Source organism: Mycteria americana, chromosome Z (assembly GCF_035582795.1).
Source record: "Mycteria americana isolate JAX WOST 10 ecotype Jacksonville Zoo and Gardens chromosome Z, USCA_MyAme_1.0, whole genome shotgun sequence".
Lineage (NCBI taxonomy): Eukaryota > Metazoa > Chordata > Aves > Ciconiiformes > Ciconiidae > Mycteria > Mycteria americana.
In genome coordinates, this window is record NC_134396.1 from 6,133,195 (window position 1) to 6,159,579 (window position 26,385).

Consider the following 26,385-nt stretch of genomic DNA (forward strand, 5'->3'; position numbering starts at 1 on the left):
CCGCCCCGCCCGCTCAACGCCTAACGGCCCGGACGGACGGACGGACGGAGGGTGCTGGGACGGACGACGGACCGGCACGCGCCGCCCCCGCGGCGGCCGCGGAGGCGACCACGCGCTCCTCCTCGCGGTGCGCTCACCTTCCTCCTCGTCTCCCCGCCCCGGCCACACCCGCGACCCCGCCCCACCTGCAGCGCATGCGCAGCCTTCCTAGAGCCGCGTGCGCTCGTGGGGATTGGCCGCTGCGGCGGGCGGGGAAACCGTCCCCTCCTCCACCGCGCATGCGCCGGGCCCGGTCGTCGTGGCAACGGGACGCGGTGCCAGGCGGTCGTGAGGGCCGCCGCCGCCGCCGCCGCCGCTGCCGCCGCCCGTCATGTCGGAGATTTTGTGCGAGTGGCTGAACGAGGAGGTGAAGCTCTCCCGGAGAGTGGGTGAGTGGGGGCCCCACTGCCTTGGGGGGGGGCGGGGTGCTCGGGGGACAGCTGGCTTGCCTGCCAGAGCAGGGGGCTGCCGCAGGGTCAGGCCTTCGTCTCCCTGAGGAATTCAGAGGGTTCCCCGGGGCCAGCTCCCGCTGACCTACCGATGAACCCTCCCGCTTCCTCGAGTCCAGATATCTCCTCCGGAACATTTTTAATCTTCATGTGCAAGACTGATTTTCGAAGTGAAGTTAATTTTCCTCAAGGGGCAAGTGCTCTCAGGAGATATGAGGAGCTCAAGCTTCATCTGCTAATAAGGACTCCAGAGGATAAAAATATTTTAATATGTTTGCAAAGCAGTGCTTTGTTTTGAGTGGCAGGTGTTGTGCTGGCTTTGGAGGAGCATTTGTTCTCAAGGAGGGAGCAACTTTCCATGGAAGAGGAGCACATCAGATCTAGCTTTGTTTTCATTTGCATTTTTTACAGAAAATTTAGTAATTATCATTTATAGATATTGCTACAATATTAATGACAATTCTGACAGTGTTTACTTTTTAACAGTGAAAATGAGAATTAAATGACTACCTAAAGCTTATGTTGCAAAATAACTACACTGAAAGCAGATTTGTGACCTGAAAACTGGTTACTGCTAGCTCAATCTCCTAAAATTCCTCTGAATTATTTAATAAAGTTTGGACTTAATTTTGTTATAAAAATAATAACGAGTTGTATTAAGATTAATGTATGAATTCTTTTAATTATCTTAATTTTTTTTAAAAACAAACAACAAAAAATGAACTCAGTTCCAGGATCATTTTCAGAAGAATTTTCTAATGGCTACCTGCTAGGAGAACTTCTGCACAAATACGGTCTTCAGGATGACTTTAATCAATTTTCACAGAGCAGGTTAGTACATATGGATAACAAGTCTCTTACAGAAATTAGACAAAATATTTATTTTTCAGTTAGGATTTGCTAATGCAGAGTGGAACAGGCATTTAGAACTTATCAAGATTTGATACATTTATCAGTAAATCAAAAGCTACTGGTATTTGATACACAGATTAGCTTTGTATTTCCAGAGAGATGGATCATACTACTTCAAGAAAATTATGCATTTTTATTGTAACTATGATAGTAGCAGGTTAGATCAAAAGTTCAACAAGCCCTTCAAGGATGCCTCTAAGACTGGAGGTACTGACACTGTCCCCATGAGCTGTGTAGAGCCAAGAATCCAGAGGAGTGGTGTGGTGGTGACCATTACATCTTCACTAAAATGAAAATGGTGGACATGCATTGTGAGGCTCTGAGTGAAGCCCTAGTGGAAGATCATGTAAGAATTTATAAGTTTACAAGTAAATTGGTGTAATATCCACAATGAAGAACAGAAAAACAGGAAGTTGAAAAATCTTGGGCAGATCTGTGAGCTTTGGTATGTTGATGCAGTTCATGGGGTTCCTTGGCTTATGCTCCATTTTGGCAGACCTTGGTGCACATCCTCTTCCTGTTTCTTCTGAACTTCTTTTTTATGTTCTTTGCACTTCTTATTTATACCCACTGGAACAATTGCTCAGAATGTCAGAGGGCTCAACTCAGATTTCTGTCCAGTGAAAGGAGGCAATTCTCTATGTCTCAGGCAGTAGGGAATGCTTAGAGTCTTCACTTAGCCTTGGGCAAGGGGAGGTGGTGGCTTTGCCTGCCTGTTTGTGTGCACATGGAGGATCTGTCTCACCAAGTCAAGCTGCTGCAGAAGGAGGTCAGTAGACTGTTCAGCATCACAGATGATGGAAAGGAGATTGCGTCTTCTCTGAGACACTGCAGAAACAGGAACCTGAACCTGCAGCTGTGCTGAAGGAGAGGCAGGCAGAATCTGTGCTTATTGGGTTGGGAAAAGGAGATGACTTGGCAGATTGTGACTTTTGGCAAGAGAAGGAAGGTTCCTGCTCCACCTGCTGATCTGCAGCTGCAGAACAGGTCCATTGCCTTGGCAGCAGATGAGAGGCTAGTGGCTCTGTGCAACAAGGCATCTGAGTTGGAGAAGTCATCTGAACCACACAAGAGCACCAGGAGGAAAAGGTGAGTGATAGTAGTGGGATACTTTCTCCTGCAGGAGGTGGAGGCACCCATCTGCTGACCTCACATGCTAGCCGGGGAGGTTTGCTGCTTGCTGGGGATCGGGTCCAGGGCTGCGGAGGCTCATCCAGCCCTTGCACTGTTGCCTTGCTGCTCTTCTATGTGGGCACCAAGGATACTGCCAGAGTGACCTGGAGCGTATCAAGAGTGGCTCTGGAGGCAAAAGTCAAAGGCGTGGGGGCCCAGGTGTTTTTTTCCTCAATTCTGCTGGTGAGGTGGAAGGGCTTGATGAGGAGTGGATAGATTCTACAGGTCAACAAGTGGTTGTGTAGCTGCTGTCAACAGCAGGGATTTGTTTTTCACAGTCATGGGATCTTCTTTGAAGATGGAGGACTGCTAGGAAGAGATGGGATCCACCTGACCAAGTTGGGCAAAAGCATCTTTGCCAACAGGCTGGCAAACCTGGTGAGGATAGCTTTAAACTAGGAATGAGTGGGGAAGGAGATGATTACTCTCAAACAAGTGAGGAAGTGATGGCCTAGACTGGCAAGCAAGAGGAGGCAAGAGGGGCAAAACTGTGCAGAAGATTGCCCACCGCAAATACATGTACGCAATTAAGGAAATGCTGAGAAGACAGCATTATGGGAGAAGCATTCACACTTTTTCTGGTGAATCAACACAACTGGCTGCCTCTCTGAAGTGCCTGTATACTAATGCATGCAGCATGGGGAACAAACAGGAGGAGTTAGAGGCCTGTGTGCAGTTGCAGGACTATGGTATTGCTGGAATCACAGAGAGGCAGTGGGTTAGCTCACACAACTAGAGTGCTGCCATGGCTGGGTATAGGCTCTCTAGGATGGACAGGCTGGGAGATGAGGAGAACTGAGTTGCCCTTTGTGTGAGAGAGCAGAGAAGAGGCACAGAGCTCTGCCTTGGGGTGCATGATGACCAGTTAAGGTCTTATGGGTTAGGATTAGAGGAAAGACCAAACTGGGTGATGCTGTGGTGACTGTTTGCCACAGGTCACTTGAGCAGGAAGAAGTACATAAGGTTTTCTTGAGCAACTGGAAGAATTCTCATTTTCACAGACTTCGGTCTGAATAGGAAACTTTAACCAAGTGGGTATCCACTGGAAGAGAAACACCACAAGCAATCCGGGAGGTTACTGGACTGCATTGATGATAACTTCCTGAGAAACATGGCTGAGGACCTGAAGAGGGTAGACGTTCTAATAAACCTAGTGTGTACAAACAAGGGAGGTCGGGTGCAGCATTGACTGCAGTGACCATGAGATGGTGGAGTCCATGATCTTGAGAGGAGTAAACAATCTAAATAGGAGTGTCACAAGCCTAGATTTCAGGAGAGCAGACTTTGGCTTGTTCAGGGATCTGCTTGGAAGAATCCTATGTAAAATGGTCCTGGAGAGAAGAGAGGTCCAAGACAGCTGATCGATTTTTTTTTTTTTTAATTATTTGTTTTTCTTCCAAGGATCGTCTCCTCCAAGAATAATCCATCTCAATGTGAATAGAACTGAACAAAAGCAGCAGGAGGCATGAATGGAAGAATAAGGTGCTATTGACAAAACTAAAATGTAAAAAGGAAGATTACAAGATATGGAAGCAGGGTCAGGCAACTCAGGAGGAGCACAGAGACACTGTCTGAGTATGCAGGGATGGCTTTAGGAAAGCCAACACCCATTAGGAGTCAAAACTGGTGAGGCACTTGGAGGGCAACCGGAACGGCTTTTACAGGTATCTCCACAGCAAAAGGAAGGCTAGAGAAGACATGAGCCTACTGCTGACTGGGCTTCTTTTTCAGACTAGAAGCACTAGTCTGAAAAGACTAGGTCTTTTCACAGGACCTAGTGAAAAGAAAAACATCAGCACTTAGTTTGAGGGAGACACTACTTGTGCTTCTGCATCTTTTAGCATTTTTCCCAGGGCTCTGAAATCTCTTTTGATTGACCTCGGACTTTTTGTTGCAACATCATTTGTACCCATGTGAAAGAGCAGGAATGGGTAGTAGTCTGAAGGCTGTACTAGGCTCTTTGGTCTTGTGGTGACATCCCTAATTTGGGCCCCAGGGAGGCAGCAAACTTCCCTGAAAAGAGAGTCCGATCTGCAAATGGGTGCTTCCATTCTGCAAAGGGGGGAATCACCCATGACCATAACTCACTGTTGTTTCTTCTCGGTGCTGGTCTTAATGCAGGTTTGGTTGTGAGGGGTTGGTCTTTCTGACCTTGGCAAGACTGCTTGCGCAGGTTCCTCCTCTATCTCATTATGTGCTTTGTCCACCATACCCAGGGCCTCGTACCTATTCCATAAGGGTATCTTAGAGGGTAAGGAGGCGTTTCTCTTACTGCTCCATGCTGTAGCCTTCTTCCACACCTCCTTATCCCTTGTGATGCTGCCTTCCTCCTGGCACAAAGCAGATCCAGGACCTGCCTCCATAGTGGCCACGCTGAGTTGGCTTCCAGGCATCCCAGATGGCAGAGTACGGCTCCATTGTTCAATCTCCCTCTCAGACGCTTGAATACTCCTCAGTCTGCCACGCAAAAGGCTGACGTACTTAATGCCTTCTCTGTCTTGGTCTACTCTACTGGTAAAACTCGCACTCAGAAATCCCAAGCCACTGAGACTAGCAGGAAAGCCTGCAGCAAGAAAGGTTTACCCTTGGTGGAGAATGATCGGCTTAAGGAACACTTAAATAACTGGAAATACGCAAGCCCATGGGACTTAATGGCATATGCCAGGTATATGCCAGAGGGGCCTGGCCGATGTCATTGCTAGGCCACTCTTAATAATCTTTGAAAGGTCCTGGTGACTGGGGGAGATTCCTAGGACTAGAAGAATGCAACTCCCACTCCTCTCTTCAAGGAAAGCAAGAATGGGGAAGGGGGGATGTACAAGCCAGTCAGCCTCACCTCAGTCCCTAGGAATTGATGGAGCAGATAAGCATGGAAACCATTTCCAAGTATATTAAGGAGAAGATGACAACTGGGAGTTGTCAGCAGGGATTTATGAGGGGGAAATCACGCCTGACTAGCCTGGCAACCTTCTACAATGAGGTGGCGGGCTCAGTGGTTGAGAGATCAGCGTATGCTCTTTACATTGACTTTTGACACTGTTGTCCTTAACATCCTCATAGATAAACTGATGAAGTACTGACTAGGTAAGTGGACAGTGAGGTGGACTGAAAACTGGCTGAACTGCCAGGCTCAAGGGGCTGTGGTCACCAGCATGAAGTGCAGCTGCCCGTCAGCGATTAGTGGTGTAGCCCAGGCACTGATTCGGAGACCAATACTGTTTAACATCTTCATGAACGACCTGCCTGATGAGACAGAGTGCACCCTCAGCAAGTTCGCAGATGATACAAAACTGGAAGGAGTGGTTGATACTCCAGATGGTTGTGCTGCCCTTCAGAGGGACCTTGATGGGCTGGAGAAAAGGGCTGACAGGAATCTCATGAAGTTTGGAAAAGGGAAATGCAAGGTCCTGCATCTGGTGAGGAAAACTGCATGCCGTCGCTACCAGCTGGGGGCCAACTGTCTTGAAAGCAGCTTTGCAGAGAAGGGCCTGGAGGCCTTGGACCATATATTGTTGACCATGAGCCAGCAATGTGCCCTTGCAGCAAAGAAGGCCAACAGCATCCTGGACCACATTAAGAAGATATGGCACTGCTGAGACCACATCTGGAGTGCTGTGTCCCGTTCAGGACTCCCCAGTGCAAGAAAGACATGGATGTATTGGAGCAGGTCCAGAGAAAGACCCTGACAATTACTAAGGTCTGGGAGTATCTGGCATAGGAGAGGGAGAAAGAAGGAGGACTGTATGTGATGTTCTTTACCACGGTACTCCATGACTTTGTAAAGATAATTTTATATTTTCACCTTTCTTAATTTCTAATAATTACTGACATTGATCTTTTTTCAACTATCAAGGATTGAGGCAATGTTTTTTCAATTCCAAGATACTTCTTCTGCACATTAAATCAATTATTACTGTGTAATAGTCATTGTATGGTCCTGGAATCCTGCAAGAACCTGTACCTGCCTAATCTTACTTAATATCTATAGAGTAATACTTTTAAAATTTGGTGTGTGCTCATAAGGAAAAGCATATTATTCATGGATCATTTGCTAAGCTAGTGTCACTTTCATATGTTTTAGCACAGCCCAAGGCACGATCATACCTGTTGGGGTGGTGGTGGGAGAAATGTAGATTCCTTTTTCAGGATAGGCAACCATAATGTAGAAGGCCCTAACAAAAAAGGACGTGGGGTCATTGCAACTAAGTAGTCAAGGTCTACTTAGCTATATTAGCTGCTTATTGACACTTCTTGTACATATAAGCAAGGGAATAATAATTGAGAAAGTGATACTACCTTTTTTAAAAGGAATACTACTAGAAAGCTTTTTCCAGTTTGGCTGTCCATATTTGAAAAATAAAATATTGTAGTTTTCCCTGAACTCTTACAATGGTCTTGAAATAAGATTTACAACATTTTTGTATTATGAGGCAGGGTTAAGAAACTCCATCTGATCTGATTACAGAACAAAAAGTTAAGAGGTGATATCACCACAGCATGTGAGGTGATTTCTGACAACAGGGCTCACCTTAACCTTGACTCAATGGCAGTTGACTAAGCTGCAGTTATATATCATTGTGTAAGAAATAAGGCATGGACTATTGTGAGAATAAAGAGCTCCTGGACTGTTTCTTCTAGGAATAAGGTGAATACTGTGTTACCAGAAGGTCTTAAGTTAAAATTGGACATTTTTGCAGAATTATGCTGTAGCTCAGCTGACCTCAAAAGCTTTTTGTTTCATGTGAAGGAGCTATTGTGAACTCAAGTGACAGAGCAGTATAGAAAGCATGATATTCTGACTTAGGTTGAAGTTATGGATTTGTTGGATGAAATTTGCTGTGTTAATTGTGATACAACGATAATTTATTGTTATTGGGTTTTGGCCTGTATATCTATTGATCTTGAGTGCTTCCACAGGAGAATCTACATATCAAGAGAAACATTAATCTGCAATTCACTATTTCAGTTTTGAACGTGAATTGCTCATTGAGACCATAGTCTTTGTTTTCAACACTACTCCAACCCATGTGTCCATTTCTTTTTATTGGAGAAGAAATATGACAAAGTGTTCTGAGGGTTAATAGATTATATAGACTTTTTAAAAATTTCCTATATTTTGGCTGGTTAGAGCCCGAGTGGATTGATACAGTTAATATACAAACTTTATTCTAACTCTTTGTACTTTTTGTGATGGTATACAATTAACTGCAATTGAGGGTAAGCTTTTGCTGTCAGATGCACTTTGTGTGTGCATGTATCAAGAGTTATATAACCCAATGTGTTCTCTATTTTTTCCAAAAGTTACGCCTAGTAGACCAATGCAGTTAGATGTACTGCAGTATAAAACGTAAGCCAAAGTGTGTATCACATTACTTTAAGGAAGTCCTCTGTGGTTTTTTCCCCTCCTATCTTGGTATAAGATAAATGTCACAACCATGTTTATTGCAGCAAGTTGAAATTGAAAATAACTTTATGTTCTGATTTTGTTGTTGTTGTTTTTAATCATATAGGGTTGCAAATGCAAAACTTAACAATTTTTCTCGCCTGGAGCCCACGCTTCACCTCCTTGGTGTACAGTTTAATGAGAATGTGGCCCAAGACATCATGACAGGACAGCATGGCGCTGCAACAAAGCTTTTATATGAATTGTACATTGCTTTAGAAAAAAAGAAAAAGGCAAAGCTTACTGGACTAGCCATGGAAGCACTGAGACCAGCAGCAACTGCAAAGCTTAAGTCTATTGAAAGTGTTTTGTATCGAGAGGTAACTAACTATGCCTACTTTGTATAAATATATAGGAAAACAGGTATCTTATTTACATGTACCTCTCAAACATGTTGCATGCTTCCCCTCCTCACTTTTTAAATCTCCTATTCAAAACCCAATACTTATATGGAAAAGAAGCAGTCCTTTGCTCTGTCTTATACACAGACAGTGGGATTACATGGTTTATCTGTGACTCATGAGGATATTGATCATCTGTGTTTTGTGTTGCTTTGTTTTGGCTCATTCTATGTTACCTGCTCTGTTTTTAAGCTTTCTCCAGACTTAAAATACCTGTAGCAACAAAGGCTAGTAGTTGTTCAGCAGCTACCGTTTTACTCATTTGATCAGTACAGATTGCAGACTGTATTGTGGTGTAGGTATCAACTTAGACTAATTTCCTCTCCAGAAAACCTATTTATAACTGTGTTGAGCTTCGTGCCACAGTGGTTTGGTTTCTTCTGTTGCACGTCTCTCCATATATCTATACTACGCTACAGCCTGCAATAACCATATGCTGAGTAATACAAAGAGGAAAAAACAAAGGGGAAAGAGAGTATCTAAGAGGAAGTTAGTATCAACATAGTAGATTCTGTTAAGGACGTTCTTATTGTCTTCAACAGTAATGCTCAGCATGTGCAGACCATAGTTTGTTATCAGGATGAGCAATCTTTAAGAAGATATATATTGTGAATCAAATTCAGCTGGGTGAAATTTCACATTTTTTTCTGGCACACTTCCTGAAAAATAGTCTACAAGCAGAAAGTTTACCAAGTGCAAGGATAGTACCAAACAGTCAAAACATGCCTTCACCTAGAGAGGGATAGCTTAAAGAAGATAAAGCAACTGAGAGTAGCTCCTGTCAGTAGATAGGCTCAGAATGGCATTTGAATCGTAGAATAGTTGGGGTCAGAAGGGACCTCTGGAGGTCACTTAATCCACCTCCCCTGCTCTAAGTAAAGTCAACTAGAGCAGGTTGCTCAGGACCTTGTTCTGTTGGGTTTTGAATCTCTCCAAAGATGGAGACTTCACAGCCTGTCTGGGCAAATTGTTTACCACCCTTTCAGTAATTTTTTTTTCTTATGTTTAAGTTGAATTTTCTGTATTTCAGCTTGTATAGAATAGAATAGTTTCAGATGAAAGGGACCTACAACGATCATCTAGTCCAACTGCCTGACCACTTCAGGGCTGACCAAAAGTTAAAGCGTGCTGTTAAGGGCGTTGTCCAGATACCTCTTAAACACTGACAGGCTTGGGGAATCGACCACCTCTCTAGGAAGCCTGTTCCAGTGTTTGACCACCTTCTTGGGAAAGAAATGTTTCCTAATGTCCAGTCTAAACCTCCCCTGGTGCAGCTTTGAGCCATTCCACGCATCCTGTCACTGGATAGCAGGGAGAAGAGCTCAGCACCTCCTTCTCCTCTTCCCCTCCTCAGAAAGCTGTAGAGAGCAATGAGGTCACCCCTCAGCCTCCTTTTCTCCAAAGTAAACAAAGTTTGGCATTGTTCAAGTTCAAATTGGCATGTTCTTTTCAATGAAGCTAGTCCTGTTTTTTTCAAAAATACTTGACTATGTTTAGATGTTGTTCTGTGTACATTAACACAGGAAAACACAGTTTGAAATGACTATTGCAAAATTGTCATATTTAAATATGTTTCATATGTTTCTTATGTTTCTAACTCTTCATTGCTTGATGTTTAATTTTAGCGTTTGAAAACTTTAACACCACGTCAGACTGATTTGCAACTACAGCAGATTTCAGAGCATTTTGAAATAAAATCTAAAGCAATAGAAGATAAAATAGCTCGTATACATATGGCAGAACAACAGAAAGTTCAGAAGCTCCAAGAGGAACAAAGAGCCCAAGACATTGAAAAGGTGACTACTTACTTTTTACAGACTTTTGAAGAAGTATTTTCTTAAGGTCATGTACATAATGTGTTAGTTAAAGCCAGCGTGAATGCTTGTTAATTCTGGGGTATGCAGTCATGTTTATACAAAAGCAAAGAAAAGGAGTATGCATGTCAATTGTTAATATGTAGATATAAAGCAATATATTGTTATAAGACCCTTAAAAACATTAAAGATCACATAATGTTAAATTGAGAGTATTTGCATATTGTCATGCATGGAAAATATAGATTTGAAGACAAAGTGTAAATTTACAACTGTATGTGTTTAAGGTGTCTTTGTAAAAGAGTTTTGTGACATTCTTCATTTGTGAAGAAAAGATGAAGCATTGTTCAAAAGCAGGAAAAAGAGACAGGGAAGGGGCCCTATAGTGGGTATGGCCTCAGAACATCTTGTAGCTCTGTGTAGCTGTTCTGACAAAGTAAAAAAGAGGAACTAATTTCTTAAGATATGGGAACACTCGTCCAAAGTACAGCCTGTACTTTATATAGAGGAACTGGCCAGCTATCAAAGGGGTGTTGCACCACAATGGAAATGAAGTTGACTAATTTGAGATGCATTTTATATGGCTAATTAAAGGGAGAGTGTCTTACGGTGGTTATTTAGCTGTTTTATTGCCACTGCATGAACAAGAATGAAAAAAATAAGTTCCTTCATGTATCTAGAAAAGAAAATAGAGGCAATATCCAAAATATTCAAAATAAAATTTTAAAATAAAATTTATTCATATCTTATTTGATAGATTATATATTTATTTTTTACCTATCTTTGACTCTTTGTAAAAAAACTTTTTCCACTCAACTCCACCTTTAACTGCATGTATCTGTAGTACACTTTTAACTAGTGTAGTTTAAGTGTTTGTTACTTCTTGATCATCTCAGACTCATTGTTCAGCAGTAATATTACCTAATGGTATTGTCAGTTTCTGTACCAGGAAACTGGTATTCTCAGTTTCTTGTTGAATTCTGACTTGAAACAGGTACCATACTAGAGACAGAATTTAATACAAGTCCTTAAATGCCTATTAAGCACTGGGCACAAACTGTTTTTCTTTACAGACGTGCTTCTATTGCACTGCACTATTTGTTAATGCAGACATAGCATATATAGATGTACCATTTTCTGATAATGCTACTTTAAAAATATATCTTTATCCTCAAATGTTGAGAACATATACTAGCATATTGCTAAGCTGTCAAATTATTCAAAATGTAGAATGATACTTTAATTTAAAATACATATTACAACATCTACTTCTTGATATAAAAATGGTGACTTATGAGTACAGTGGCTGAGAATATTCTTAAGACAAGGTTTAACTGTGGACAAAAGATAATTTTTTGCTTTCATGGCATTTTAGTGATCCACTTTAAAAAAAAAAAAAAAAAAAAAAAAAAGAAAAAATCATTTGCTCAAGCCTGGAGCCTGATAAAGTCTTCTACTTTCTTCCTGGAAGACTTTTTTCCTTGTGGTTTAATTAAATTTACTTCATAGATATGTAGGTAGTGTATTAGGGCCATATGGTGTATTTTTTTTCAACTCAAGTATCTGAACACAAGACGTTGAATATTCAGCATCGCATAGGAAGAAGGAGACAAAATGAAATAATGGCCAGGATTCAAGCAGCCATTATACAGATTCCAAAGCCACCACCAAGCCACAGCATAAAAGCTATTGAAGCCAAAAAATTCTTAAAGAAGAAAAGAGAAGCAGAGGTAACTATCATCTATATTCTTTTAATGTTAATTATATGAACTTGCAAAACATATGATTTCTGGGAGCATTTACACTTACAAATACTGTACTTGCACCATCCAAAAGCTGCCAATATAACTGTTAAAATGATAGGGTAGATTTAACCAGTGAAAACTGGGCTAAATATTAATATGATTATGATCCTGCATTTGTTACTCTAGTAAAAATTTGTTTTGATGTAAGAGAAAGTTCTTACTGAATAAATACCATAGGTAGGTACTAATTTAATTGCTGACAGTATTTTAGCTTCTAGTTGACTGAGTAGAATATGTGAAATAAAAGCATTAATGTTTCCTTCTCATTTGTGCATGATGAAGTTTTGCACCATAATGTATGAACTCTTCTGTAACACACTATAAAACTGTCTGCTCTGTCAATAATGTTAGTAAGAGCTGAAATTGACAATAGTCTTAGATTAAACCAAGAGGTGATGGCAATGCAGCAATAAAAAAAAAATCTGTATTATCTAGTCCTGAAGAGTATTTGGATTGTAATCTTACAGTTCATGGATTGTATTGTCATCAGGAGTGCAAATATTACCAGTTTTTACAACTGCGCAACTGTGACAAATGCATTTAAATGTAGAATGTAGGAACATAGTTGCTTGAGTAACTATCAGGGATAAATTCAAGCTACTACATCTAAAGCAGATCATAGCCCAGAATATCTTGTTTCAAATCCCTGAATGGTGGGAATTATATAAACTGTTAGAGTCCTATGTAAAATCAGAAATATCCTTCGAATAAATAGCTGCAAAATCTTAGGATTTTCTGGGTGGTGGACATAGGTATAGCTAGAAAAGGGGAGGGGGGAAGGAAATGAAAGGTAGAAGGAAATAGTCTTGCCTTTTTTCTTGATCTAGCTGATGCTTAAAATATTTTCAGTGTAAAGTTTTCTGTCGTACTAACATGACACAAAAATAATTCCCTAATATTTAGTCTGTTGAACCTTCCTCATGAGGCTTTGTGAAGAGAAAAGAAACATTCAATTTTGTGTTATTTCTTCAGGACACATACAAGGAGATTAAAAAGTTTGAGAAGTCTATGGCAGGAAATGCCTCTGCAGTACACAGCCAAGTCACTGACAGGTAATATTTGGATATTAGATTGTTAAGATTAGACAGGCCCCTGCCTCAGATGCCTACTATCTATGTAGACAGCTATTTGAGAAAAATGTAATGGCTTGTTTAGTTTAAACTGTGATTGTCCTTTGAGTGATTGTCCCACTAGCACTGCAAATATTCCAGCTCCAGCACCGTCACAGTGTTTTTACTTTACCTTTAGTTGTAGTAGGGATGGCTCAAGCTTCCTTCTCTCCTTTTTGCAATATAAGCAGCAACAAAGGACACGAAGTGCATCTCTTCTCTGTTCGTTTCAGTCATTGAGTCTGCAAGGTCAGCCAGACTTGCAGAGAGATGAGAATAGTTGTGGATATACATACACAGTAACACATTTCAAAGAAAATAGAAGTAACCTTTCTCCATAGACTTATCTGTAGGTTGATTTATTTGCACATAATTTTAAGTAATAGTAATTCTGTCACCTTGTATACCATACTCAGAAGAGGTGGCACTCATGGATACTTCTGTGGATACTTCTGTATGTAAACAACCTGTGATTAATTACTCTGCAAAACTGCAGTCAGAGTGTATGGCTATATTGAAGAGTAACCCATCTTTCTTTGATATTCTGTGACCCATCCTAATTTATTGTTTCTGCAGAATTTGGCTTCATATTAGCAAATGAACTAATTGACAGTTGGTTTAAGTCAGTGCTGGAGCCCTACCCTGGACTTAGTGGTCATTGTGGGGCACAAGAGCATCAAGAAGTAGCCACAGTGCCCACAAAGAGTGCTGTTATGCATTTGTCAGACTTGCACATAACTAACTATACAGGGATCTGTATGAAAACACCTCTAAGAACATAATTCCTATAAAGTCAGTGACCTTTATCTTTTTAATCTTCTCAATCAGTGATATACAAGAATCATTGCAAACACAGAAGTTGCAAGAAACAACTCTAGAAACTACAGCACAGACAGCAACTGAGCTGTTAAATATTTATTCAGATGATGAATATATAAGGAAAATTCAAAAACGTTTAGAGGAAGATATGTTTGCTAGAGAACAACGAGAAAAGAGACGACGAAAAATGCTAATGGAACAGTTAATAGCACATGAAGCTGAAGAGGTGAGAAAATATATGCTGAAGTATATAACGCATGCACAATTAGTAATAGAAAAATTTGCTTGCAAATGTGAAAGAACAGTGTTTTTGGAGGGTTGAATAAAGACTTGGAGGGGATAAAGGGAGGTATATATACTTATCTATGAAAATAACTTTTATGCCAACCATTGTCTTTCCTTGAAAAATACGGAAGGTTGTCCATTCTTTCTCACCACCTTTATGTCATACTTCATCCTTATAAATCATAAAGGATCAAATGAAGGCAGAAGAGCTAAAATTATTAAAAATCAGTTGAAGACCTGCCTTCTATTCCCCCCCCACCAAAGTTGAACTTTAAATTATCAAAATGTATACTGGTTCTGAAGAAGATACTTATTAAAAAACAACAAACATGGCATTTGGTTGAAAACCTGTATTTACAAATGTGTCATGTAAAGTTTTTGATCTGGTCTGGATGAATTCTGAAATGGTTGTGCTGGATGATATGATGAAGCAAAACACTTATTTTGCAGATCAGAGCTTTGATTTTTGATATGTTATGGAGCAGAAGATGTGTCTCTGGAGGACGTCTGTGTTGCATCTAAAAGTGGATGTTGCAGGCTATTCCATTTGAATCCTGTCCCATAAAGCACTAGGCTTTTCAGATTTCTCCTCAGACACTCCTCATTCAAAAAGCAGCTCTTGGATTACTGACTTCACAGATCGTAATGATTGTATCAAAACAGAACCTTGTAACTTACTGGGTTTCTGTGATTTCTAGTTATCTTTTATCTTAGTATTGCACTGTGAGTCCTTAGCTTAGATCATATGTGTTGAACCCAGTATAATATGTGTTGAACCCTGTCTCCACTGCTGTTGCATAATAATAGCACTTCAGATGTGTGGCGTCTCTGAAAAGGAAAAGTATGAAATTACATGCCAATGCTTAAATATAAATATATATATATATATATAAAATGTTTGGAGATGTTTTTGGAGTTGTTAAGAAAAAATTAAATTTGTTGGAGTAGGCACCTAGAAATTAGATGACTTCTCAATATCTATCCCAGACCCATATTCTATGAAAAACACCTGTAGTGGCTTAGATCAAGAGTCTGTCTGTCCATGTATCCTGACTCTGAGCTGTCATTCAAAGAGATTCTATGTCATGTTCTTGTTGATATGCATAGGCCATGAAGAAGTTTTGCAACCCAGTTGTCTGAAATCACTGTAGTGCCAAAACTTGCTCTTTACCTGCTATCAGCTGTTGCATCTCCAGCACAACCCCAGCAGTCTGGACTAGTGGTTCTGATGGCCATGTGGCTGTCAGCTGATGGCCATGTGGCCAGCAGCAGTCATGGGGGCATTTGGTGGATACAGCAGCTCTAAGCCAGCAAAGACAGCCAGTGCTGTTGAGGAGGTCAGACAGCTGGTCCATCTGTGGTTGTAGTACAAGCCTTGTCAGTTTGAGATGGAGGACAATAGCGTTCCTGACTTCCCAGGAAGAAAAATCAGCGTTGATATAGGAACAATAGAAGTCACAGACTGCAGGAAGTAGATGCAAAGACAAGCCAGCAGTTGACTGGAACAGTAGTCTGGCCAGATCAGAGAATCTATTTAGTGGTAGCTTGGTTCTAAATTAGCAGAGGAAGAGGTGTCTGGCTGGAACTCTGTGAGATTTCAGAAATTAGATGTTGCTCGACTTAAGAGAAGTGTGAAGCAAACTGAGATATTTTCTTTAAAAAATAAATAAATATACAAAGTAGTTGAAAATTACTTTCTCCCTCCATTAGACATCAAACCAGAAAAGATTTGCAGGCTGAAATTGTAGCTTTCTTATAGACATTAGGGTCAGATTTTTACCTATACTGCATAAAGCTTGAACACAGGGCACGGGATCATTTAAAGTCAAATTAATTTCATCCCTTCAGAGTGCTTTAGTGTGTTTCATGTCCATACATATAAATCTCTACTAAAAGAATCTTGTTCAAATTTTTGAGTTTTGGCACACTACAAGTTGGAGCCTAGGAGAAAAAACACAATTACATGACACTCTTCTGTGTGGAGCACAGGGTAATGCCAGTCAGATTTTCATAGGCAGGAGGTGAAAGTGTTCGACAGTAACATGGCTTCATCCCAACTGAATCTTTCATCTCCACCATTTCAACAAAGTTTTTGTTCTAAGTACTCATTATTTTCAAATACTCTGTTCAGATTTTATCTCTCTGAATTTAAAAACTTATCAGGAAGAAGTTACCATCAGCAATAAATTGAGAAGATGAAAATGGGAAGGGAAATGAGGTTTTACTAGACTATTGCTTGTCAAGCAAATAGATTTATGTATGCTAAGCTATAAGTTTTGGTCATAAATTTTATGACTACACAACAGGACAGAATTGTTTCATTTGTATATAAATTAAACACGGAAACAGAAAAATAGAAAAATGTGATATAGTAATTATGTATGAACAACATGAAACGTAAACACATTAATGTTTGGCCACTGGATGCCACTGTTGTCTCAAGAAGGTAAACTGAAAAAAAGTGTGTATTATGCTTTCTCAGTAGTAGTTTCTCAAATGATTACTAAGATGTCCTATTTACAATATTTATGATTTCTTCATCTGCTTCACAGTCCTCTGTGAAGAAGTCGATGTAAAATGTTAGGTCAGGAAGTTGTACTACCATTTTTATTTTGTCTCCTAGTATGTCCAGAAGTTTCAAAACTTTCAACCTTAGGTTTTAGTACTTTGTCCACTCCTGTTTGTATGAAAGATAGCTACCAATGCTTCACTCCCCTATCCAATAAGCACCCTTTTTGAAATTATGAGTTTAGTGTTCTGAATCCTAATTTATCCATTGTGTAGCTCTGAGTTAATTGCCTTTTCATATATTCTTGTTCCTCAAAAATTTCCTGCTGGCTCTTTTTAGGCCTACTCAGCATGTCAAAATATTTGATCACTTAGAATATCGAAGTTCTCTACCCTTCAGTTAACAAAGAAAAGGTCTCTTCTGGCTGCTGTGAAGCGTTCTAAAGGAGCATCTTCCCCATTTCCTTTATAAAGAGCGCATTCACCTGGATGAGGTGCTTTGATTTCTCGCTGAGCCAACTCCTTGCACCATACAGTTGATGGTTTCAGAATGACAAATGACCACTCTGTTAGGTTGGCTCCTTCAGTCCCCTGTGAATTAGGATTTAAAGATCCATTTTCCTCTGGTGGAGTACTTACTGCTGTACTAATCCATGGTTGAGGATAAGCAGTTGCAACTAAAGAAAACAATGAAGGATATTTACTTGTAATATGAAGCAAAGTCTGTGCATGCTCTACTCTTCTTCGAAATCTTAATCAAATACTAAGTCCAAGAAGTCAGTGGATAGAACTGAGGCAGCAAAGGGCATCATGTCTCCTTTTATTGCCTTGACTTCATGAATGTAAGAGACAAATGGACAGATTAACTCTTCAGTAGGCAGTGCTATTTTATCACCTGAACTATATCAAATGACACATAGCATGAATATGAAAATATGAAGTTGTTACTATTGCATTGTTTTCCATTTCAGTTGCATGCATGATGATAATTCTGTGCATAGAAAAATCGTGTATGAACAGTACACTACAAATAGAACACAAAACCAAACACATTCAAAATTAGATCCTCATTTTGTGATAAACTTTGTAGAGAGACAATGTTGCATGCAGGTGAAGCACTGTGGGATTAAAGCCTGAGATGACCGCATCTTTGCCATTAGAACTATCATGCAGCATCATGAGGCTCAGTGCTAGGAAAGGGGAGTGCAAAGCTCACGTTTCAGCTAAAGTAAGCAAAATATTGAGGGATTTTTATGTCAGCTTAGTCTTTTCAAGTCACCAGTATTTAATTGAAATGTACTTTACTCCCAGCAATTTTAAAGGGAAAGGAACTTAAAAATATGGGAAGACTTTTGTTTGAAAAATATTGGCTTCTCCTTAACATCAACATTAAAGATCTAAATTAATTAGAAAGTTGTTGTTCTTATTATTGCAATTCAAATAGCCATGTTTTGCAGCTTTGTGTTAGAAATCTATTGCAGATATCCTGGTTGGATTGTGTAGCACAGATCTAGACCTCTTTGTAGAATTCTTGCATAAATAGCATGATAATATGTAAAAAGTTTGATTTTTCATTTATAGGTGAATTTATGTAATGTGTTCTGCCCTTTCTGTCACAGACAGCTGATGGAAAATAAACCAGATTAAAAGAGAAGTGATAGTTTATTTTGGTTTGTTTTTCGTACTACTGCTAACTGGCTTTACCTGTTACCCTGTTCTTAGGAAAATGAATTTGAGATCTTCAGATCAGTTCCAAATTTAGGTCCTTAAATTTGAACACATTTCATAGCAGTTTTGCTGCATCTGAAACAAATGTCCAGGGAATCAGAAATTTCTTCTGAAATTCTGCTGTAGGAGTGGTACTTGGCAATGGGTCTTGAAAGGCAAGCTGGTGCTTTTGCTTAGAATTCAGAAGTTCTGGACTGTGGAAGTAGTGAGGCAAAACTAGGTTAGGTTAAGCATTAGGTTAGATACCAAGAACAGTCTAGAGAAGTGTAGTAGTGAGACGATACTATTGTTTTGACAAGTAGTTTGAAAAGTAACAGTCCACAGCCTTCAAAGTGTCTGTGCACACCGACCATGCTTCAAGCAATGGTTCAGAATTATTTTCTTGTAGTACCAAATAGGGGATTCTGTTCATGTCCCAGTGAGAACACTGAAACTGTTACCTTGAAGTCTTGTATTCATCTCTGTTCTAAATGCTTCCTCATATTCCCAGTCTCGAGAATGGAGGAGATAATTACCCAAATCCCAAGAAAGAAGGAAAAATTTCAAACCTGTAGAAGAATAGACTGATAAAGGAAGGACCCAGCAGAGTATGGCTGGGAATGGGGACTGGTGAAGAGCAGGGATAAATTAATGGTTTGAGGAAAGGGTATATCTTTACATACAGAAGGAATTATTTGAAATATGCTGCACTTTCTTTGCACACAGGAAATATCCAAGTTCAAGTTGAGTTAATCTGAACAAATGTATTTTTACTATCTCAGTTAAGACATATTTAGAATTCACTTCTATAGTTCTACAATTTTTGTATACAGTATTACAAAATTTTATATTACAAAACCAGTACTCATAGATAGATATGTATGTTGTTGCAGATTTATGTATTGAATGAGCAGGTAAATGCTGTTATATGATGCCATTCATATTTCTCATATGAGACACTGATGAGTTTTCTATTAAATAGTTTATAAGCTGTGCTTAATACTACTATTTTTTATCTTTTAGGAGGCTTACCGGGAGGAGCAACTTATTTACAGACTAATGAGACAATCTCAGCAGGAGCGGAGGATTGCTGTTCAACTCATGCATGTTCGACATGAAAAAGAGGTGTTAAGGCAAAACAGAATTTTCAGGGAAAAACAATATGAAGAAAGACGACTGAAAGAGTTCCAGGAAGCTCTTGATAGAGAAGCGGTAAAAGATTATTTGCTCCCTGAATTGCTGCAGGACTGTTACAGTACCTTCCTGTTATAAATGGAATTGGTATTGTCAACTGTTAGAATTTAGGACTTTTCTAGGGACAGGGTGATTTAATGATGAATATATTATTTTATGTAGGTTCAAAGTTACAGCTAAGTTAATAAGGGATAAAGCTGAGCAACTTAAACTCTAATTTTGATCTTTTCTTCCAAACTAATTTTAACTTTGTAGGAAAGCATCTCTGTATGCTGAGTTTAAAAGGCACAGTCTTGCAGAGGCAAAATGACAAAAGACGATGACATAAGATCTTGTTTCAAGAATCATGCTTTTCATTTCCTTTAGATGGAATCTGTTAACATCCATTTTTGACAAATGCTGGAGGAGTTTCACTCATGAGTGCTAATTTCTACCTTTGAGCTTGGAGCTGATTAATAAATTAAAAGGACTCATAATCCTGTGGCAAACTACCAAGTGCCACACTTATAGTAAGCCATAATGTGATGGTAGTAATCTTATTTTGCTCCTGCCAAAAACGATTAGCAGCTCTAAATCCTCCAACACAGCTGGAGTCCTATGTAATCAGCAGCTATAGCTATGGATTACAACATCTCTTTAAGTAGGCTTTCAGCCAAAAGGAACACACCATCACAGGAACTACTGGTAATTTTCTACCATGACCAGAAATCTTTCTCAAAGATTGAACAGCATCAATAAGATCAAATTGTTTGCAGATCAGAATCTTGTAAGTTAAATTACTTGTCACATATTCTAAATGAGTATTCCATTGTGGGTTTCAGTGGAACTAAGCCTTTACCAATGCATCTGCGTAATTGTTCCTTAGGAGGAGTAGACAGCATCATTTCATGTTTCCCTGCCCCCTAAGCATTGAGTATGTTCTTAATCTGTTTGTCATGAAAGAAGTAATATATTTCTCCTTTATTTCATTATATTTTAGCAGTTAGAAAGCAAACAAACTAGAATTTATAGAATGAATAAAAATTTTTAGATTAGCCAATACGTTAATCTGCTTGCTGGCTATCCAACTCTGCTAAGAATCTAGCTGTTTTTATTTCTTGACTTAAATGAGCAAGTTCATTTTCGTTTCCAGGACTGTGCATTTCTGCACTTTCATTGTCTTTGCAATCTCAAATTTACTCTTTAAAAAAAAATTCTAGGCTCTTGCAAAACAAGAAAAAATTTATTGTGAAGAACAAATTATCAAAGAACGAGAACATCATGAGAAAATTGCCGTTGAAAGAGCTCAGGCACGTTATAAAAAGCATTATTCTATATGTTGGGAAGTGATTGACCAAATCATTGATTTGTCAACAAAAGTAGGAGAATATCGTCTACTGACAAACAAGTGAGTATGGTAGCTGTTAGGCAAAAATAACAGCTCTTAGGTAGCTGTTAGGCTTCATTATTCAGACCGGTTTAAGCACCGTAACACCTTATGTAGATTCTCAGATACCTTACAGGACAGCTCCAATTAGTTTGTGTGGGAAGATGATATTACCTTTTGTGTGAGAATTCACTGATGTGTAATACAGGGTGAACACACAGGGTAAAGCCTTAGCATGATTTCTTGAAAATGGAACTAACTTGAATCCTTAGGAGACCAAGATCCACTAGTTCTACAGCTTGTGGAACTACTGATTTCCTTTTTTATGAACAAATTCCTTAGTTTAAAAGTTAAAAATTGAGTGTTGCTCATCTCATTCTAGATTGCTCCACTAGCTGAACACTACCTAGGTGTAACATAAACAGAATGAATTTCCTAAGATATATCAACCTGCCTGGACTCTCCTAAGAGTAGCAACTCAGTCCAAAATCTTCTGAGTCCTACGTGCTGTGATTCCCTCTTCTGACGTGCCCTAATTGCGCAGAGTTTCTGAGAAAGTCCTAAAAAAGCAGTAATCTCCAAGTGCCTGGGCTATAGGAGTGTTTCCAAAACCACAGAGTGGAGTGGTGTTGCTGTTGTTTCCTTAGTATTCAGTGATTAGACTATGGGGTAAGGCTTACAGCATTAGAAAGTATGCCAAAATCTTCATTGCCTTTTAGTGCAATTATATGTTAATATAATAAAGCTGTAACCATATGAAATACATAAGATTATATTTTATGGAAATTATATAAATTTAGGCCCAGTAAGTACACAATAAAACAGTCAGCCTAGACAGTTTAATGATGACTTGATGATTTCCTTGTCTGACGCAGTCATGGTTCCAGCGTAAGCTGGTGTCACATTTGCTTGTACTGAGTGGTGCACAGTATGTACAGATATTTGAAATATCTTTCCAAAGTATACATATCAAGGTCGTGTCTGCATTTACTGTCACTATAGGTATGCTTTATCTGTCCTTCCCTGCACTTCATTGTGCAGGATGCATACAATAGGTAATATTTTTGAACAGCACATGCAGAGTTTATTTAAAGGTATAACACTCAACTATCTACAATCATTACTAAAAAAAAGAAAGTCCAAATTGATGTAATCTTAAGAAATAGTAGAAACTTTCATTTTGACCATTTGTTAAATTCAAGCTGAGCAGCCACAGAATTCTAATGTGACATATGTCAGCATCCTGTTTGCATTTAGCTTTGTCTTCTTGTTTCATAGGAATATTTTTCCTTTCTAAAAGAAAAAAAATTTGAGTTTAATTACTTATATAATTCTAAATTAATTTTAGCTTCTGGGAAAAAATTCTATAGATTTTTTGTGAGAGGAGGCTTTACCCCACAAAAGGGAATAATATTTTGGAGCAGGGAAAAATAGCTATAGCAAAATTGTTACTACACAGCTCTGCCAGCCAAATACTGTGTGATGATGCATTTGTGAAAATACTGAAGCCTACAAGTGCCTACGGCTATCATATAAGTAACCAAGTACTTATAAAAAAGCTGTAATAATTATAGAAAGCAACATAAACTATATCTAGTTTAGCATATGCTTGTTTCATGATTGTGATTCTTGTAAATTTGGGTCCACTATTCTCAAATATCTAACCCCTTTAATTTTTATTTTGGAAGTAATTCTTTTTTTTTTTTTCTTCTGCAGCAGAATTCCATTAAAGCTGATGCTTGATTGGAAGGAATTTTTTTTTAATGGAAAACCAATATATGAACAAGCCTCAGTTCAACCTTTGCCAAAAGAACCAAGCCCAGAACAACTTGTAGAGCTGAATAAAATGAATCTGTTAGATGAAAAAGATTATGGTGAATACAAGGTACATCAAACTGATAAGACATAATAGAAGATAATACACCTTGATTTTTCATAATCATAAATATTTTGTTGTGATGTTTCATTTTGTACTTTTACCGGTTTCTGACATCAGATTTTGACATGCATTTGCTTGTCATTGCCTGAGGTTCTGTATGAAATATATGCCTGTATTTTGTGTTAGTAGCACTGGAGAACTGGTGCAATTTTAAAACACTGTTATAATTTCATTCTTGCATATAACTTTGATTATATTTTTCTTTTGAGTTCATAGGACCAACATGTTAATTGCAATGCAATTAATTTTTAGCTCATTGAAATTTAAAAGTGTGGTTAATGCTACCGCATTTGAAAATGCAACAGAAAGTAGCCAGCAAGTAAAATGAAATACTGTCTCTGTTACAAACCCTGATAGCTTTAATTTCCACAATTTTGAGTGAAAGCTTTCTAACAAGATTTATTGGTTTGAGTGATCCATTTATTTTAAGATGTGAAAATTATTAAAAATGGCTGACATTTTTGTTAACCTTTTGTTAGAATACAAATAACTATTTTTCAGGATGCCTTAAAACTTTCCTTCAACTTTACAATACATTAATGTAATTTCACAAATGAAAGATGAAGGATGAATGTTTCCCTGTTGAAATGTATTGTACAATTTTTTCCAAATTACATTAATGATGCTTTTCTTGGAAAAAAAATCCCACTACTATGGCAAAGTGATGGCAAATAACCTGTCTTTGACTTGTTGGGAAATTATAACTACAATATATATGCACTTTTATCCACATCCTGAACCAACTGGTACATTTTCTTTTGCAATGAGTATAAATGTTTGTTACAAGTTTCTGTGATGAATGCCTGACAGCTCAATCTACTTTGGTTTCAATCTTAACATATATTTTTCTGATTTATCTATTTATAAGGTCCTTGTTCAGCCTATATCAACTCCTGTAATGAATGTCATGATCACTTTCTTTAGGTGAAAAAAGGCATATATACAAGACCAACAGGGAAGCCATACAGGACAGACAGGCAGGAAAGAGTTAGTGGGGAGCACTAATGAAAAATTAAGTTTTTCAGTCATATTGTTTATATTACAAAGACTCAGCAGTCTTCTCTAGATGTAAGGGCACTGAAGGTCACAAATATTTAATGACACATTTAAAGCCTCTTTTTCACTACCAGTCTGTTTCAAATGCACATTCACATAATTACTTTTTTTCCAGATGTTGTTAGTCTTATGCCTTTCTGAATCAGTATTCCTCAAAAGCTGGTATCATATGCCGTGTAAAATTGTTGGCACAAATTCATACTTATGTATTCTAAAAACCTAAGTGAAAGGCTAATACATTCAAAGTATTGCTTCTAGATAAAAGTGTATTGGCAGGGCATTCTGGCAAAGTTTATGCTGATTTTGTTAACCCTTGAAAAAAAAGCCCAGCACAGGCAATTTGACATCTCTCAAGTATACTGTTTACATTGGGAATACTGACTAAAAGTGTCAAATATATTTCATAAAATACAAGAACAAAATACAGTGCTATCAGTCCGTTGCACATTCCACATTAGACTGAGCTTGAAAATATTTGGAAACTACCACATCATCAGTTGTGGCTAATCACTTAATAAATTAATGGAATTACAAGCATAACAAGCATAACAGTAGGCAGTGCTCAAAATATAAAATAATTTCCAGTTTTGATCAAGAGTGTTGACCAGGAGTTATATAACTCTCACCTGGATACCTGAAAGATTGTTTCTGACAGGTAAGCTACTTTAGCTCAAAACAGGTACAGTCTACCAATCTTCTGGTTAAAAGGGCAAGAAATGCGAAAGGTGAGTACTTCGAAGGAGGAGCCCATTCCATTTGGAATTCATTTTTCCTACAGGCCTGATAGAACTTAAAACAACTGATCCATCTCTACTTACATGTTTAAGGAAGAATGGTTCATATAAGACAAGGATTTGGTTTTTTTAAGCATGTCTTTCCAATTACATATTAAGAAGTAAGTCCTCTGAAATATATTAAAGAGGGAATATTGTGCAACTCAAAAATTTTTGTTTGTTTGTTTTTACTGATTACAAATAGGTGATATTTTAATTTAGAGTGATAGTAAGTTACATTGTGTTATTCTAACTAATGCACATATGTTCAAAGTCAACACTGATCAAGGTCTGTTAGTAGAATGTATGCTGTCCCAATATATCATTCATGATAGTAAGTTAAGGAAAAGGTTGCATATTCTACCTGGAACATGAATTCAAAACATTATCTTTCAGCAGAACGTAAAACTAGTTGCTTCTGTTGATAGTGATTAAATATTTAATTTATAGAATGATACAATTGTTTAGGTTGAAAGGGATGTGGAGGTCCTTTAGTTCAACCTCTTTGCGCAAAGCAGGGCCAGCTTCTGAGTCAGATAAGGTTGCTCAGCACCTTGTCTGGTCAGCTTTCAAGTATTTCCAAGGATAGAGGTTCCACAGACTCTCTGTGCAACCTGTTCCTGTGCTTAACCACTCTCATTGTGAACATTTATTTTCTTCTTTTTTTTTCCTAGTTGTAATTTCTCTTGTTGAAACATTTTACTTTGCCTCTCAACCCTTTATTGTGCACCTCAAATGAGGTGACAAGCTAGAATCTAATTGGGTATGTGATTAGTCCACATATCTTTTAAAAAGCTGTTTAGTAGCCTCCAACCAAATAATAATTAATACAGGGCTAGTATTATCCTGCATACTAAAATGTTCTCTTTTAGCTTCTTATAGCATAAACTGCACATCAGGACTTGCCTAGTGTTATAAGATCCAATACTGGTAGAGTATATATTAGAGTGGCAAAAGCACAATTCTGTGTTCAGTTCTTTTGACTGCAGCCTTCCATTCCCATCTTTCTTCTAATGTGATTGCCAGTAAGAGTATCTTTACTAGCGCAACCTCATTAAGCTGTATGCTGGTAACTCATACCACTGATAAGTTTATATTGGTCTCAGGGTAGATGAACTGGAAATTTCTACTCAGTATTTTCTTCCCTTAAAATTGAATTATATGGTGGTTTATTTGTTTTGGGTTTGGTTTGGGTTGATGGTTTTTGGTATTTTTTTCTCTCTATTGAATGTGTGTTAGGCAAACATTTGAAATCTTTGTCCATAAAAATTTTCGAAGATATATGTGTGATACTGGGCAATAATGTTGCCTGGATTTTAGAATGCTGAATATTAAGATACTGGGCTTCTATTCCCAAAATCTGCTACTGATGCATTCTGTGGTATAGGTGAAATGATTTTCCATGTTTATGGAATTAAAAAAAAATTATTCTAGGAATCTGTGAAAATGGTTGTAGGAGTACTTACCTCTTTCAACTAGGTATTAGAGAATATCAATAAATGCTTAATGATTATGACACAATTATAGCTTTTAACAAGGGTCTATTCTAAAAAATATTTTATTATTTAGTATTATTCAGATTCGGTTATTGTG

At 38.4% G+C, this 26,385-nt stretch overlaps 1 protein-coding gene across 1 annotated transcript in view; it reads left to right on the forward strand.

Moving 5' to 3' along the window:
- The first annotated feature begins 370 nt into the window (after positions 1–370).
- The window catches only part of SPEF2 (sperm flagellar 2), a 70,301-nt gene continuing 44,286 nt past the window's right edge, over positions 371–26,385 (forward strand). The window contains 10 exon segments of the mRNA XM_075526622.1: positions 371–428; positions 1,217–1,319; positions 8,084–8,336; positions 10,043–10,213; positions 11,821–11,961; positions 13,009–13,088; positions 13,974–14,190; positions 19,488–19,676; positions 20,858–21,045; positions 22,741–22,909. Coding sequence (XP_075382737.1) covers positions 371–428; positions 1,217–1,319; positions 8,084–8,336; positions 10,043–10,213; positions 11,821–11,961; positions 13,009–13,088; positions 13,974–14,190; positions 19,488–19,676; positions 20,858–21,045; positions 22,741–22,909 — 1,569 coding nt within the window.